Raw genomic sequence first — 13707 nt, 5'->3', positions numbered from 1 at the left:
GGCCATCAGTCGGTATTTGCCACGGGGTGATCTGCGCTTGAGACCTGCCATCTATGAGATGATCCTAAATGAGTTCCTTTACTCGGATATAGAGGTGAGCATGCAGCCTCTTTTGCACTGACCTGTGAAAACATGCATCATACTTGTAGTGGTCTACTTATAGTTATAAAGAGTCATTGCCCGAAACATAGGGCAGTGTTATTTATTAATATAATATCACATTTGTATGTTTACTTCATTCGGAATGGTACATAAATTCAGAAATATGGCAGTGTGATTTGGAGTGATCAAAGTACGTGCTTAACAGATATATTTTTCCCCTATGTGTTTCACCAGGGATTTGCATCCCTCATTCGTGAGTGGCCTGGAAACCTCTATAATAACCTGGCCATCGTGAAGACGGTCATTGACAAGCTGAACCGTGACCCCAACAACCCTGTCCTGCTCAAAACGCTGGCCGAGCTGTGAGTTTGAGCTTCAAGCACTGATCCTATTTAGATGCTTTCAGAGTGGGAAATACAGACATGTTTGTGACATTTTTTAAACGTTAATTCATCATGTTTTACTTTTGTGATAATATAGTAAAATAGGTACGGTAAGATTTAGAACACAATTTTACATATAAGAGGCAGATTGGACATTTTGTTCAGTTTAGTTTTTGACCAATCTGATTGTAAATGTTGTGGCTTGGCTCTCTAACACACCGGTGTGCTGTACTAGTGACGAATTGGCATGTTCTGTTTACATGACAATCCTTACTAGTTGCCTGTGTTGGGTGGTGGCGGGTTGTAATGACACATTTATATATGTACGCGATCTAACCCAAAAAACCTCTATTGATCTACCTACATCTTGACTTTAAGCTTTCGTGACTGCAGGAATTCATATTCTTTGGATCTTTCGGTAAAGCCACGTAGATAGAAAAAAAAATGCCTTTGCTCATGGGCTTTACTGAAAGATCCAAAGAATATATCTACCTACATATTAGCTAAATCTCACTTTGGCAAATAGCAACACTTGGGCTAGGCCAGTGAACACATGTAAAAGATCACGTTTTCTTTTGCGGTAGTGTGACTGGGATTGTTTTTGTCCTAGCTATACGTATGACCAGCGCTATGACAAGGCTCTCGCGATTTACCTGCGCCTCAAGCACGAAGATGTGTTCGAGCTGATTCACAAGCACAACCTCTTCTCTGCTATACAAGACAAGATACCTTTGCTCATGGACTTTGACAAGGAGGTTTGTGGGAAGCAATCCCTACTTTGATTTATATTGTCCAGGCAGCCTGGATATATATTTTGATGTGTTTATTAGATCAACACCAATGGAGTTCCCATTACAGCTCACATAGGGCACTCTAGCAGGAATATTGGAGCATGCTGAGGACATGAGGTTGCCTCTACGATGTGACACCATCATCAATTGGCACAAATAAAAGTACATTGACAAAAACAAACATATAATGTGTGCCACGTAAAGGGATAATATATAAGACTAGCTTGTTTGCCCGTCCAAGGACGTTTATATTGCAGTAAATCTGAAATATTAAATAGAAAAATTGTTCAGCTCTTGATTATTAATGAGGGGGCGGCACATGTGGAGTGACATCATGCGCGGGACACACACATTATTGGCTTATTATATTAGTAATGTTCGTGGCAGATGCGAAGAGTGGTAACACTTGTGCCTCACAGCAAAGAGGTCCTGGTTTCAATTCCCAACTCCTGAACCATTCTGTGTGGTGCTCGCATATTCTTTCCCTCTATTCTGTGTGGGTTTTCTCTGGATTCTCTGGTTTCTTCCCACAGCTGAAACAACATAACTTGTCTTGGCCAAATATCCCAATGCTATAAAAATATCTGAAAATTGCTCAATTTGGATTACACATAGCGACATCTCCCCCTACTGCGAAAACGTGGCAGGATCCTCCTAAAAAAAGAGTCTTGAGACCCGGGCTTTCCTGGGCAAAGAATAATAATAATAAATGTAACAAAGCTTCATTATTCTTTAAATGTAAGAATGTGTTTGTTCAAATTAATCTTGTATTTTATTTTGTGTAGAGAGCTGCAAAGTTACTTCTGGACAATGAAGACAAAATCCCCGTGAGTTTTTTTTATCATCATGACTTAATTGTTTATATAAGGTTGTAATTGATTTGACGTTTTGCCTGCGCAATAAAAATCATCATACCTATGAAATGTGTACTTGCATTGCAGATCACGCAAGTAGTGACGGAGTTGAAGGATCGGCCAGAGCTGCAACATGTGGTACGTTTATTATCACGTTAGGGGTATAACCACGATATGCATAAAGAAGAGGGTGATTTTGACTTAAAGCTTTCGTGACTGCAGGAATTCATATTCTTTGGGTCTTTCGGTAAAGTCACGTATATAGGATCAAAGAAGGGTGATCATTTATGTACTATTACAGCCCCCTTTGTCAATCCACCGCTATATGAAGGCCTCGCACCATGTTGGTCCATGAGGTGTTGGTTAGCCATATTTAACCAAGCTGATCAATGTGAGTTCCTGAAGGGGGAGGCCTACAACGGGTTGGGATATCACTTCCCACAAGATGTGATCCGTGGTCTGAAATCAAATTCAGGTGGCTGGGTTTTTGTAGTACATTGTGCCAATCACCCCGCCTCATACAAAGTCATAGAGAAATAGAATTTTCAAATGGCAACATGCATTAAGTCTGCTTACTTTCAAAACTGCAATTAGTAAAAAAGCATATTTTTTCAAAATGTAATATTTTAAATATGAATATAATGAGCCAAGAATGTATGTGTCCTGCGCGTGACGTCACTCCACATGAGGTCTACCCCCCCTGCGTGACGTCACTCCACATGAGGCCCACCCCCTCATTAATATTCATGAGTGGGTGGATTTTTATACAAACGCAGAGGAAGGTCGTGCTGAATTAAATAACTTATTTAGCGAAGTCGCTTCAAATATGACGTTTCTTTACAGAAAGTGACGGTAAAAATGTTATCTACGCTGCACAGTGCTACATCCGTGCGTGACGTCACTGCAAAAGATACCCCCCCCCCCCTTTATTAATATTCATGCCCGCGTGGAAATTTACACTCACGCACAAGAAGGTCGCGCACTCCACATGCTGCACCCCTCCCCAATAACCGTGAGGGGGTGACGTCACTCCACATGCCGCACCCCTCCTCAATAACCATTAGCGGGTGACGTCACTCCACATGGTGCAACCCCCCCCCCCCCTCATTAATAATCATGAGCTGAACAATGTTTCTATTTAATATTTCAGATTTACTGCAATATACACCCGTCTTTGGACGGGCAAAAAAGCTAGTACTATAGATATAAAGGGACACGCTTGAAAGCACCCTTTAAATGAATATTTTCAATTGATGTGCACCATAGATGATTTCTTTACTGCGAATTGTTAACATGGGTATATACTTTGTCTTTTACAGTCAATTATTTTAAAAGATTCCAATTTTTTCACGTCTAAAATGTAATAGTATTAAAACACACACGTTATAAAATCCATGATTGCCTTTTGCATCTTCAAAATACATTTCATTGTCGCCATGACAAAATACACTTTGTTCTTCACAAGTGATAACCAGATCAAATACATCTGTTGCAATGAAGTAGAGAGCAAAGATTTCCTCCGCTTACTCATTGCACCGGGTTAACAGGTTCTAAATATATAATCACAGGACTCGGTGTTTAGGTCACAGCGTTCTCTTTGTATTTTCAAATCAAAGTAATAGACACGTCGCCTCCACATATTCACCGGCGTTTGTCATCTTGGTCTTACAGTACTTGCACAAGTTGTTCCAGTGGGACCCACACAAGGGCGACAAATACCACGAGTTGCAAATTGGGCTATATGCGGAGTACGACCGTCCGAACCTGCTTCCCTTCCTGAGAAACAGCATTCACTGCCCGCTACAAAAGGTATGGTTGGAATGCCCTTTCCCGCGTTAAACAACTGTGCTGTCGGTGGTCCTGTGAAAATGGCAGTGTTTTTTGAAAGCTGGAAATGTTTTACAATGTTGCGTGACCCTTCGATGTGCCCTCATCACGATAAGCAAGCAAGCAAGCTATTGTGACCGCGTGGAGCGTGCCATGATGGCTCGAATGTTGTGTGGCGTAGACAACGAAAAGCCGCTTGTTTGACCCAAGTGTCACAAAAAAAACCCTGAAATGGAGGTCATGTTGACTGTAGCAGTTGTGCTTAATGCTAAAGGCACGGCATTTCCCAGAATGTGATCTTACACAGATCCCACTTTTCTTTATGAATGTTCACCGGGTATCAATGCACAAGTCGTATACCAGGAGCCTGAAGTGCCAATTGAAATTAATTATTGTCATCTGAATGAATGTATGTCACTTTCTCAGGCTCTCGAAATCTGTCAACAGAGGCATTTTATTGAAGAGACGGTTTTTCTCCTTAGTAAGTCTCATCGAATGCAGTCTGATTTTTCAAGTTATTGCAGTTTGCATTTTAATGCACGCATCACTGCCCAAAATAAATTCAATCTATAATCGTACTCTTTGGTGTGGTTCATGTACAATGTGTTGCAGTAGCTTTGTCGCTAACACGGTGATACCTGCACATTGCAGGTCGTATGGGGAACAGCAAGCAGGCCTTGCGGATGATCACAGAGGATCTAAATGACGTGGACAAAGCCATCGAGTTTGCAAAGGAACAGGATGACCCAGAGCTCTGGGATGACCTCATCACCTACTCTATAGATAAACCTGGTTGGCATATAGACTATAAATTGTGCGCACAAACACATCTAACAGAATCTGAAACGATACAAGTGACAGAAGCACCATTCAAATAACGGTGTATATTTTATGAAGTTTATATATTTGTCGGTAAAATGCATTCTGTGTAACCATTTCATGGATTTTGTGTTTTCCATTATATGCATTTCATGATATATTTTAGAAATAACTGCTACTATTAAGACATTATTTTGTTTAAAAACCAAAATATGTTTGTGTGTCGCCTTACAAATAAAGCTTTTGTTACGGGCTTGCTGAACAACATTGGAACACACGTTGATCCCATCATCCTTATCCGGCGTATCAAGGAGGGAATGGAGATCCCACACCTGCGTGACTCCCTTGTGAAAATTCTACACGACTACAATCTCCAGGTGTGTTATGTCTAACACACGCGTGTTATGTCTAACACGCGTGTCTCAGCTGTAAGGAGCGGTAGTGTAGCGGTTATTACGCTGCGCTACGAACCCCAGCTAACCGAGTTCAATTCCCTCTCATGGCCAACACCAGTGAAGATTATCTGAATCGGTCATGGGCCTCCCCTAGGTCGACTCGGCCTTAAATGAGTACCTGGTGCCATCTGTAAACATCGCCACTGGGGAGACAAAGGTGGCCAGGCATGGTGCTGCCCACCCACCCCCCTCGTGTGCCGTGCTGGCCTTCATAGGTGCTTGCTAACAGTTCTTGCTCCTACAGTCTGTTAAGGCTATATGGGGGATCTTTGTCGGCTGTACATCAAGGATACTGAACGTATCCTCTCCAGCCAAATATTCAAGCCACCCAAGATCCTTGATACAGACAGGGACAGAAAGGGCACTGATTGCCATTGATCGTTTGTGCTTGGAGAACATAGCTTGGTGCACGGTTGCATTTCAAAATATGAGGTGAAGCAGAACTGTAATTTGGTTGTCCATAGGGTAGGAATAGTTGTATTCTTGAGAGAAAGCACATCGTGTTTTCACCGCTTGATGTTAGCCCTGAGATGTGTTTATTCGATAAGGTGGTGCAGCTCTCTGATATCCCCTTTGGAGTTTGGCGTTTTGAAGAACAATGAAACATAATGAAATCGATTGTCTCCAGGAATCTGTTGAAGTTAACATTTGAGCGATTTAGCTTTTCTTGTAACCACAATGTTTTATTATAATTCTTTATTTAACAAATACCCACGCAAAAATATAATTTTACCCAATTGTTCGTATAATTTTAAGTAGAAAAAAAGTGCAATCATAGTGTTCATCTCCCCATCAGATCTCACTGCGTGAAGGTTGTAAGAAGATCCTAGTTGCCGATTGCGTTGCTCTCATGAGGAGGCTGCAGAAAGTTCAGCGACGTGCAATTTATGTTGAGGGTAAGACCAGACACAATAACTTAATGAATTTACAAATGCATTTATGTTGTTTCATTAGATTATGATATGTGGGTACACTGCCATATAGTTTTCTATCACTCAGGTCCACTTTACATAATATTTTGCATATTGTTTTCTATAATTAATGTATTATTATGAATTACATTGTTATTGATTAGTACACTGCTTAGGTTGTTGTTGGGTTATCCACTTCTTGTCAGTATAATCTGCATTTTGTCATGTGTATTGTATTCACAGAGGAAAATATTTGTGAGGTCTGCCAATCATCTATTTTGCCAGAAGGTAATTGCACTTTACGTCAGATTTGTATCACTGCCCTAAATGAAGCTTTACAAAACAGTATACATACAATTTTGTATGCATTTGTGAATTCCATCCCAGTGTTTTATGTTTTAATCATTCATGAACTACAATTTTAAGTCATAAGTTAATTTGTACTCAACGCTAATATATATATTTTCATTGTTTTTATTTGCGTTTACACAGACCGAGACTACTTTGTACAATTATCATTCGATTCTTCTGTGTCATTGGTCATTAACGGTCCTCTGTGCTAAGCACCATCAGATTTCCATGTTGAAACCTGTTTTTCAGTTCGTGATACCTGCTGGCCCGATTGCTGTTGCGCTCTCTCCACAGATTTGAACAGAGCTACTGACATCGTGGTCTTCTTCTGCCATCACATGTTCCACAAGGAATGCATCTCCAGCAATGCCACGGTCACTGCGCTCTCTTACTCTCTCTTATTTACTGTCAGGTATTGGCAGCTTTGAAAGAAATCTCTTTCAATAGTACCTGCATAGGTGTTAATACGGTTAGCAGCTATGCCGTTGGTTGGTCATGTTAACGTATTAACATTTACATGCTTTGTCAATGCGATGGAGAAGAAGAAAAATATATATTTTTTCGATTTAAAGCTTTCGTGACTGCAGGGATTCATCTTCTTGGTTCTTTCGGTAAAGTCACGTAGAAGGGAAATAATAAAATAATAAAAATAAAACATAATAAAATAATTCTCACGACGTTTCGGCCACACCGCAAGCAGCCGTCCTCAGGTGAAGAACAGGTCTGTCGGGAAGACAGCGTCTCATTCAGACGTCTCATTCAGACGCTGTCTTCTCGACAAACCTGTTCTTCACCTGAGGACGGCTACTTGCGTTGTGGCCGAAACGTCGTGAGAATTATTTTATGTTTTATTTTTATTATTTCTCTTCTACGTGACTTTACCGAAAGAACCAAGAAGATTTTTTTTTTGTCAATGTCAATCCACTGCTAGTGAAGCCCTCCCCACAATGTCGGACATGGGAAATGTATGACCATACTTCACCACACTGGGCAGTTTGGGTTGTTAAAGGGGCGAGGCATGAAGTGAGCCAGGAGCGGTTCAGATATAACTCGTCACTGTTTAGCTGTGGCTAAGATTTGAACCGAGGTTCCCCCGGGTTCATAACACAGTGTGCTAACCACTGTGCCACCGCTCCACCTCCACATATTATACTAAACTTAAATTGCTTACACGCCGTTATTAAAGCTAAACCACACATCTTAAATTTCAGGAGAATGGAGCTTGTCCACAGACACTTCTGGTCAAATGTGACATAATTTACCACCTTTGTTCAATCCATTGCTGGATGAAGGTTTCCCCATGCCCTATCAGCCATGGGGATTGTTAGCCATACTTCACCATATTTATTAGTGTGGGTGGTGAAGGGCATAGGCAGGCAAGAACTGGTTCAGATATGACCACTGGTATTAGCCCTGGCCAGGAATCTAACTCAGGTTGCAGTGCAGTGTGATGTTCCCTTTCTTCCATGTGGCTGATTCGTGTTTGAAATGTGTATGTTCGAAACATGAGGTTTGTGGAACACCGAATTAAATTAGGTTTTTATCTTTACCAAAGTACCTTTATTTGCATGCTTCTTCTGGCACATAATACATAAATAACCGAATGTCATGTATAAGCCCCAGCCTCGACTCTATGAGACATGGATTTATCAATCGATATTTAAACGAAAGTACTTGCATTTACGTGTCATAAGGGATTCATGATATGAAATTGCATTTGAATGTTTATACTGTACTAATTTGAATATGTTTTGCATTTTTGTCCTCAGTTCTGCAATATCTGCAGTGCCCAGCGGAGGGGGCCAGGCAGTGGGTTTTCAGGATTCAAAACGTCATGAGAAAAGACCATCCGTACCACGTGTGTACAGCAGAGGGCAGTCCTCTCGGCGCATTAAATCTATACGCTTTGCGAAGTAGTAATTCCCACTCCACTGCTGAATATGTAATCACCACAGTGTGAGACAGGTACTACGTCAAAAGAGAAGGTTATGCCAATTATTGATTTGGTGTACTAGTACGAAGGTATGTGAACGTTTGTAAAAAATTATGTTAACTATCCAAAATAAGAAAACACTCCACATAATTATCATTCTATGATTAAACTTTGATGCCTGTTGCTAGTTTAATTTTAGAGGATTTTGCAATTATACAGCGTCAACTGGATAATTTGTTGTTGAAAGTGCTTGAATAAATGCATGAAGCATATGTTCGTCACCACTGAACCATAACTTTAAATTGTCTAATTTTAAATGCCCTCAACATTGGTGATATTCACCAGAAAAACATTGGACATTAAATCTAGTAAAAATGTTCCCACAACTTCGATTTCTATGCTAGAACCTATATTTGACTAAACGTCACAAATCTGTCGCCTGATGAAGCTAGTTGTCATTACTGGCAAAACGTCGTACTCAGATTGTAAATGTTGTGGCTTGGCTCTCCAACACACCGGTGTGCTGTACTAGTGACGAATTGGCATGTTCTGTTTACGTGACAACCCTTACTAGTTGGCTGTGTCGGGTGGTGGTGGGCTTTAACGACATATATTTACGTGATCTCACCGAAAAAACCTCTATTATGGGTCGAAAATGAGTTCTGTGTAAAGTAACACCTGCCAACATGTGCCTCCAGTTAAGTGCTAAGTTCACTTGAAAAATACGAGGGTTATTAATAATGTATTTGTGCATAGCAGTACACATCATCATTGTACAGATTGTCTTTAGTATGGAATTGAACATTGTTGTCAAAATATGTAAGGCTAATAAGAGTAACTTGTAATTGAATGTAACTAATTAACATTTAAACAACACATTAGGCATCCAGTGACACCAGGAGTAACCCAAGCAAGTCCAACTTAGCTAAGCAATTGCTCGTATTGAATTTCGTCTACTTTGTGTTTGGCCATCTGCTATCAAGTATTTATATTGATGTAAAGTTAATGAATAGTGTGGCTTACCTGCCATTATTCACCATGTTTTGTTGTAAGATAATAAAATCTTGCTTATGAAATATTCAGTCATTGTTAAGCCTTATCATGTGTGACTTGCACAAAGCCGTAATTGATCATTATTTGAAAATGTTAATTATATGAGACCAAAAGAACACTTTTCACCATTAAAATGTTTTATCTATTTACAATGCCTTAAATTTACATGTAAAGAAATGGATTTTGCTGTAAACTTTACTTGGTCCTATTACAAATCATGTAAACTGGACCATTTTCTCATCTAAGACAACCCGCATAAACATACGCATGGGGGAGAGGGAATGCCTGAGAAGATGACCGCTGCGAAGGTGGGAGAAATGATATCGCTCGTGTGCAGGAGCTTGATGGATTATTGCATTTTGAGACTTGAGGGATGATAATGACTTTGGGAGGCCTTCAGCAGTGGATAGATCATGGCTGATGATGGTTGGCAAAGTGGAAATCTTTGGTAGCTTCAGTTGTATCTAATTTAAAATAGTTTATGTATTCATACAGTCAGATTTCTGTGGAAATATACTAAAGTTTATGTAAAAACACTTTTCTCGCTAAAGTTGGGTTGAACAAGTTCATATATCTAACATTTATTCTGTGCAGTAAGTTTTACAATGTAAAAGTGAGCTTGTTCAACATACACATGTATCAATCATTCTTCACATTTCCAATATGACAATTTAACCTTGAACAGTTACACTACTTGAATATATAACTGGGCATAAATCTCTTGAGGCTGTGATCATATAGGTAAACTGTCAGGAGGCAAGTGCAGCCTTTCCTGTATTTAACAGTATATGAACTCTTTGACTTTCCATTCCAGACAAAGTGGTAGTTAGAGAATAAATGTTGAAGCTTAAGAGCTGTGACCTGATTTGAGACCGAGCACTATCGATCAAAACTTTTGACATACAATAAGAAAACAGCCATAGGACTTAAAATGTGAATTTTTCTCTACTCATGAGAGCGAGACTGCAGACAACGGGTTCGTATTCAGTTTTCATTGGTTATAATATGCTTAATTTATGTCAAGGTATGTGTATGCATCTAGCAGGTACTTGTGTCCATTATCTGTGTAAACAGCAAGCATTTACTGAAATGTTAACATTTGGTGATATTGCATTGGCAGTGGTGCACGAGCATAAAAAAAGCTCAACATTTGTCGATAACTGCCTTAAAAGAAAACAAATATGACCGCTGTGGAGATGGAGAAATTAGACCGTCTCATGTGCATGGAGCTTGATGGATTGTTGCATTGTGAAACGCTGGGATGACAATAACTCTTACCTCTGGCCTTTCCATGTGAAAAGGGCCATTGCCTGAAACGTCACCTGTTTTATGAGGTCGCGCTCATTACACACAAAGTGCATTGCCGCAAACGAACCACAATACCCTTGGTGGTGTGGTCAGTCGGCATCAACCTCACACAGGCTCCGGTCATCCTCGCAAGCAGCTTTTGGCGAACCATCAAACAAAGACGGTCACCGTATCGCGCGCTTTCAGATGCGCTTCTGCAGCCGTCTGGAACGCTCTTCTGATATTAAGATGCCACTGGACCTATGAACTTTTACATCAAAATTCAAAACGAATTTCTTTAGATAAAGAATACGGGACACACAGACAGACACAAGCAGAGAGAGCGACAATACAGACAGAGATACACAACATAGACACAGAGAAACCTCTTGTCTGTCTGTGTGTCCAAGTGTCTGTGTTTTGTCTCAAATTTGGCAATCTTTGGAGAAACGTAATCAACCAGGTAAAGTGCTGACTTGTGTTAGCCGACTTTCTGTGTTGGATTGCATTCTATTTCTAAGTTCACTAGGTTTGTTTTCTACGTGATGACGATTGCTTGTGTTGCAATCGAAACGTCGTATTCTATTTCATTTATTTTCTTTCTACGTGATTTTACCGAAAGAAGCAAAGACGAATTCCTGCAGTCACGAAAGCTTCAAATCAAGTTTTAATTTCGTTAGAACTGTTTTTGTGTTTAGCTTGACCTCCCCCCAGAACCGGCCCTAGACCTTTGGGGGCCCTAAGCAAAATTTGGTTGGAGGCCCCTTTGATGTATGATTTCTTTTCACCCACTAGCTAGCAGTGACTCTAGGGGGCCCTCTGCTGGCCACGGGGCCCTTTGCAATTGCAAGGGTCGCTTAGTGGCTGGGCCGGCTCTGCCTCCCCCCACACCTCCGATAAGCACGGGTTCCCAGCTCTTGTGAAAATGAGTTCAACATACAAAAGAGAGAACATGCACGAGAGGACGTCCACAAAGAAGATGGAGCAATGAAATGAGACGCTGTGTATGAGATAGATGGATTGTTGCGTAGCAAACCCATGTGAGACGATGACAGCTTGTGGTGACCTTCATCCAGCAGTGGATTTGATCATGGTTAATGATGATGGCGGTGGCTACTATTGCTCTCGTATTTGGTATTTCCTCAGCTCATGTTTGGTTGGACTCCGGTTTGGAGGCAAGACGGGAAGTGTGCAGTAGCCCAACTTCATGGGTTTCCTGGATAATTTGCATTAAAGCAGTGTAATGGACAAAGGAGAGTTTTTATGTAATTCTCTCGTTGTTGATTGGGCTATGGGAATTCCACAAGAGTGATGAATAACTGACACTTGCATTTAATAATATTCACAATGTTTGGAGTGTGTAGCCAAACGAGCACAGTATTTGTAATTGCTTGTGATCCAATTTAATTTACAGCACAAAATGCGATGTTATACATCAACAAGATTTCTTATAAATTGAACTGAACATGCTACCGCCACTCTTAATTAATTGTCCTAAAATGGTAATTTATTTACAACCCAAATATGTTTGTATGGTGTGAATTGCCACGAAGTAATTAAATATATAATTGGACTATACTCTGAATAACATCACAATGATGTAACTGTGTTAAATAAAAAAACGATTTGTTCCGATAAAAATGCCCTCGCTGTCGTTAATGAGATGCTGTCACGATGTAAACAGCCCCGTGATCAACTGGATATCGTTCGATTAACATGCGTGACGCATTTATCTTCGTGGCTTGTTATTTATGTTTTAATTATCTTTAATTTGTGGTTTGAGAGCGTAATTATCGGGGACACTATCCGATGTACTTTTGAAATAATAAAATTACACGACCAATAAACACGGCCTTCATCCAATAATAAACATAGATTGTGCCTGCTGATACGGGGGAAGGACAGCAAACAACACGAAAAGTTACCGACTAAATCAGTTGGAAAAACCGATTTAAACGCTCTTTTTTCATTGAATTGTCATCATCAGTCATGATAAATCCACTGCTGGATGAAGGCCTGCTTGAGCCGCTGACACTTCTCACGATCGGGTGATGCAACAATCCATACAGCACCTGCACACGAACGGATCTCGGCACTCAATCTCCCCAGCCGGTGGTCATCCTAAGGAACGCCTTCCATTCCGTAGCTGCCGCTCCGTTATTATTGACCATCGGCCACCATCCCTTCCAGCGGACCTATTTTTATTTTTTAAGGATGATGTCTCCTAAATTGCGTACGTTCTCCGATGTGTGCGTTCCTCTGTATCTCAATGTAATTCAGGCATGCATCTCTCCATGCTTTGCGCACGTTTTAGGTTATGTTCGATCACAGTATTCATCGTTAATGACCGTGGTGTTTCTGAACCGTGCCACACATAGCTGACAGCATTCACCGCTTAAAAAAAAACGTTATGGGGCACATTGCAATGTTACATTTCAGTATAAAAGTTCGGCATTCTAAAGCACGACAAACAACCTGCTCTCTTTCTGATTTGGGTCTTTTTGATTGTGGGTCTGCCCTCAATCGCTGCCCTAGGCATACGCAACTTTGTTGCCACTTACATTGGTAATTCTGGAAAACGTAGCGGCGTAGTGGTTAATGCACTACGCTACAAACCCATTTCGATTCCCAGCCACGGCTAACATCAGCGGCGAACATCTGCACCGGCCCTGGACCTCGCATAGGTTGACTCGGCATTAAAATCAGTACCTGTCGTGGTGTGTCAAACATCAACAGCCAGAGCAAGCATCTATGCCTATATATAAGTGTTCGCTAAGAGCACTGCTTCCCAACAGCCTGTTCAAAGGCTATTCAGACGGCGTAAGTATTCGGGACATATTCGTCTTAACACGTGGAGGGGACTGCGATCGTAACGTGGCTATATCATCGCATCAGCTGTCAGCGCGTCCAAAACAATTTGCTTTTCGCTAATGCCCGATCC

The 13707-nt window shown here is 40.8% G+C and overlaps 1 protein-coding gene across 2 annotated transcripts in view; it reads left to right on the top strand.

Moving 5' to 3' along the window:
* The window catches only part of VPS41 (VPS41 subunit of HOPS complex), a 28596-nt gene extending 19088 nt beyond the window's left edge, over positions 1-9508 (top strand). For both annotated transcript variants that reach the window (XM_078598035.1, XM_078598034.1), the window contains 13 exons: positions 2-94; positions 337-464; positions 1096-1240; positions 2062-2103; positions 2218-2268; positions 3802-3939; positions 4384-4438; positions 4609-4749; positions 5017-5153; positions 6028-6127; positions 6386-6430; positions 6788-6867; positions 8263-9508. In XM_078598035.1, coding sequence (XP_078454161.1) covers positions 2-94; positions 337-464; positions 1096-1240; positions 2062-2103; positions 2218-2268; positions 3802-3939; positions 4384-4438; positions 4609-4749; positions 5017-5153; positions 6028-6127; positions 6386-6430; positions 6788-6867; positions 8263-8331 — 1224 coding nt within the window. In that variant the 3' untranslated portion in view covers positions 8332-9508. The remainder of the gene's footprint in view (position 1; positions 95-336; positions 465-1095; positions 1241-2061; positions 2104-2217; positions 2269-3801; positions 3940-4383; positions 4439-4608; positions 4750-5016; positions 5154-6027; positions 6128-6385; positions 6431-6787; positions 6868-8262) is intronic.
* Positions 9509-13707: the final 4199 nt, after the last annotated feature.

Source organism: Lampetra planeri, chromosome 10 (genome assembly GCF_965212315.1).
Source record: "Lampetra planeri chromosome 10, kcLamPlan1.2.h2, whole genome shotgun sequence".
In the NCBI taxonomy this organism is placed as follows: domain Eukaryota; kingdom Metazoa; phylum Chordata; class Hyperoartia; order Petromyzontiformes; family Petromyzontidae; genus Lampetra; species Lampetra planeri.
The sequence above is the reverse complement of the archived record's forward strand: the minus strand, read 5'-3'. Positions and strand labels throughout refer to the sequence as shown.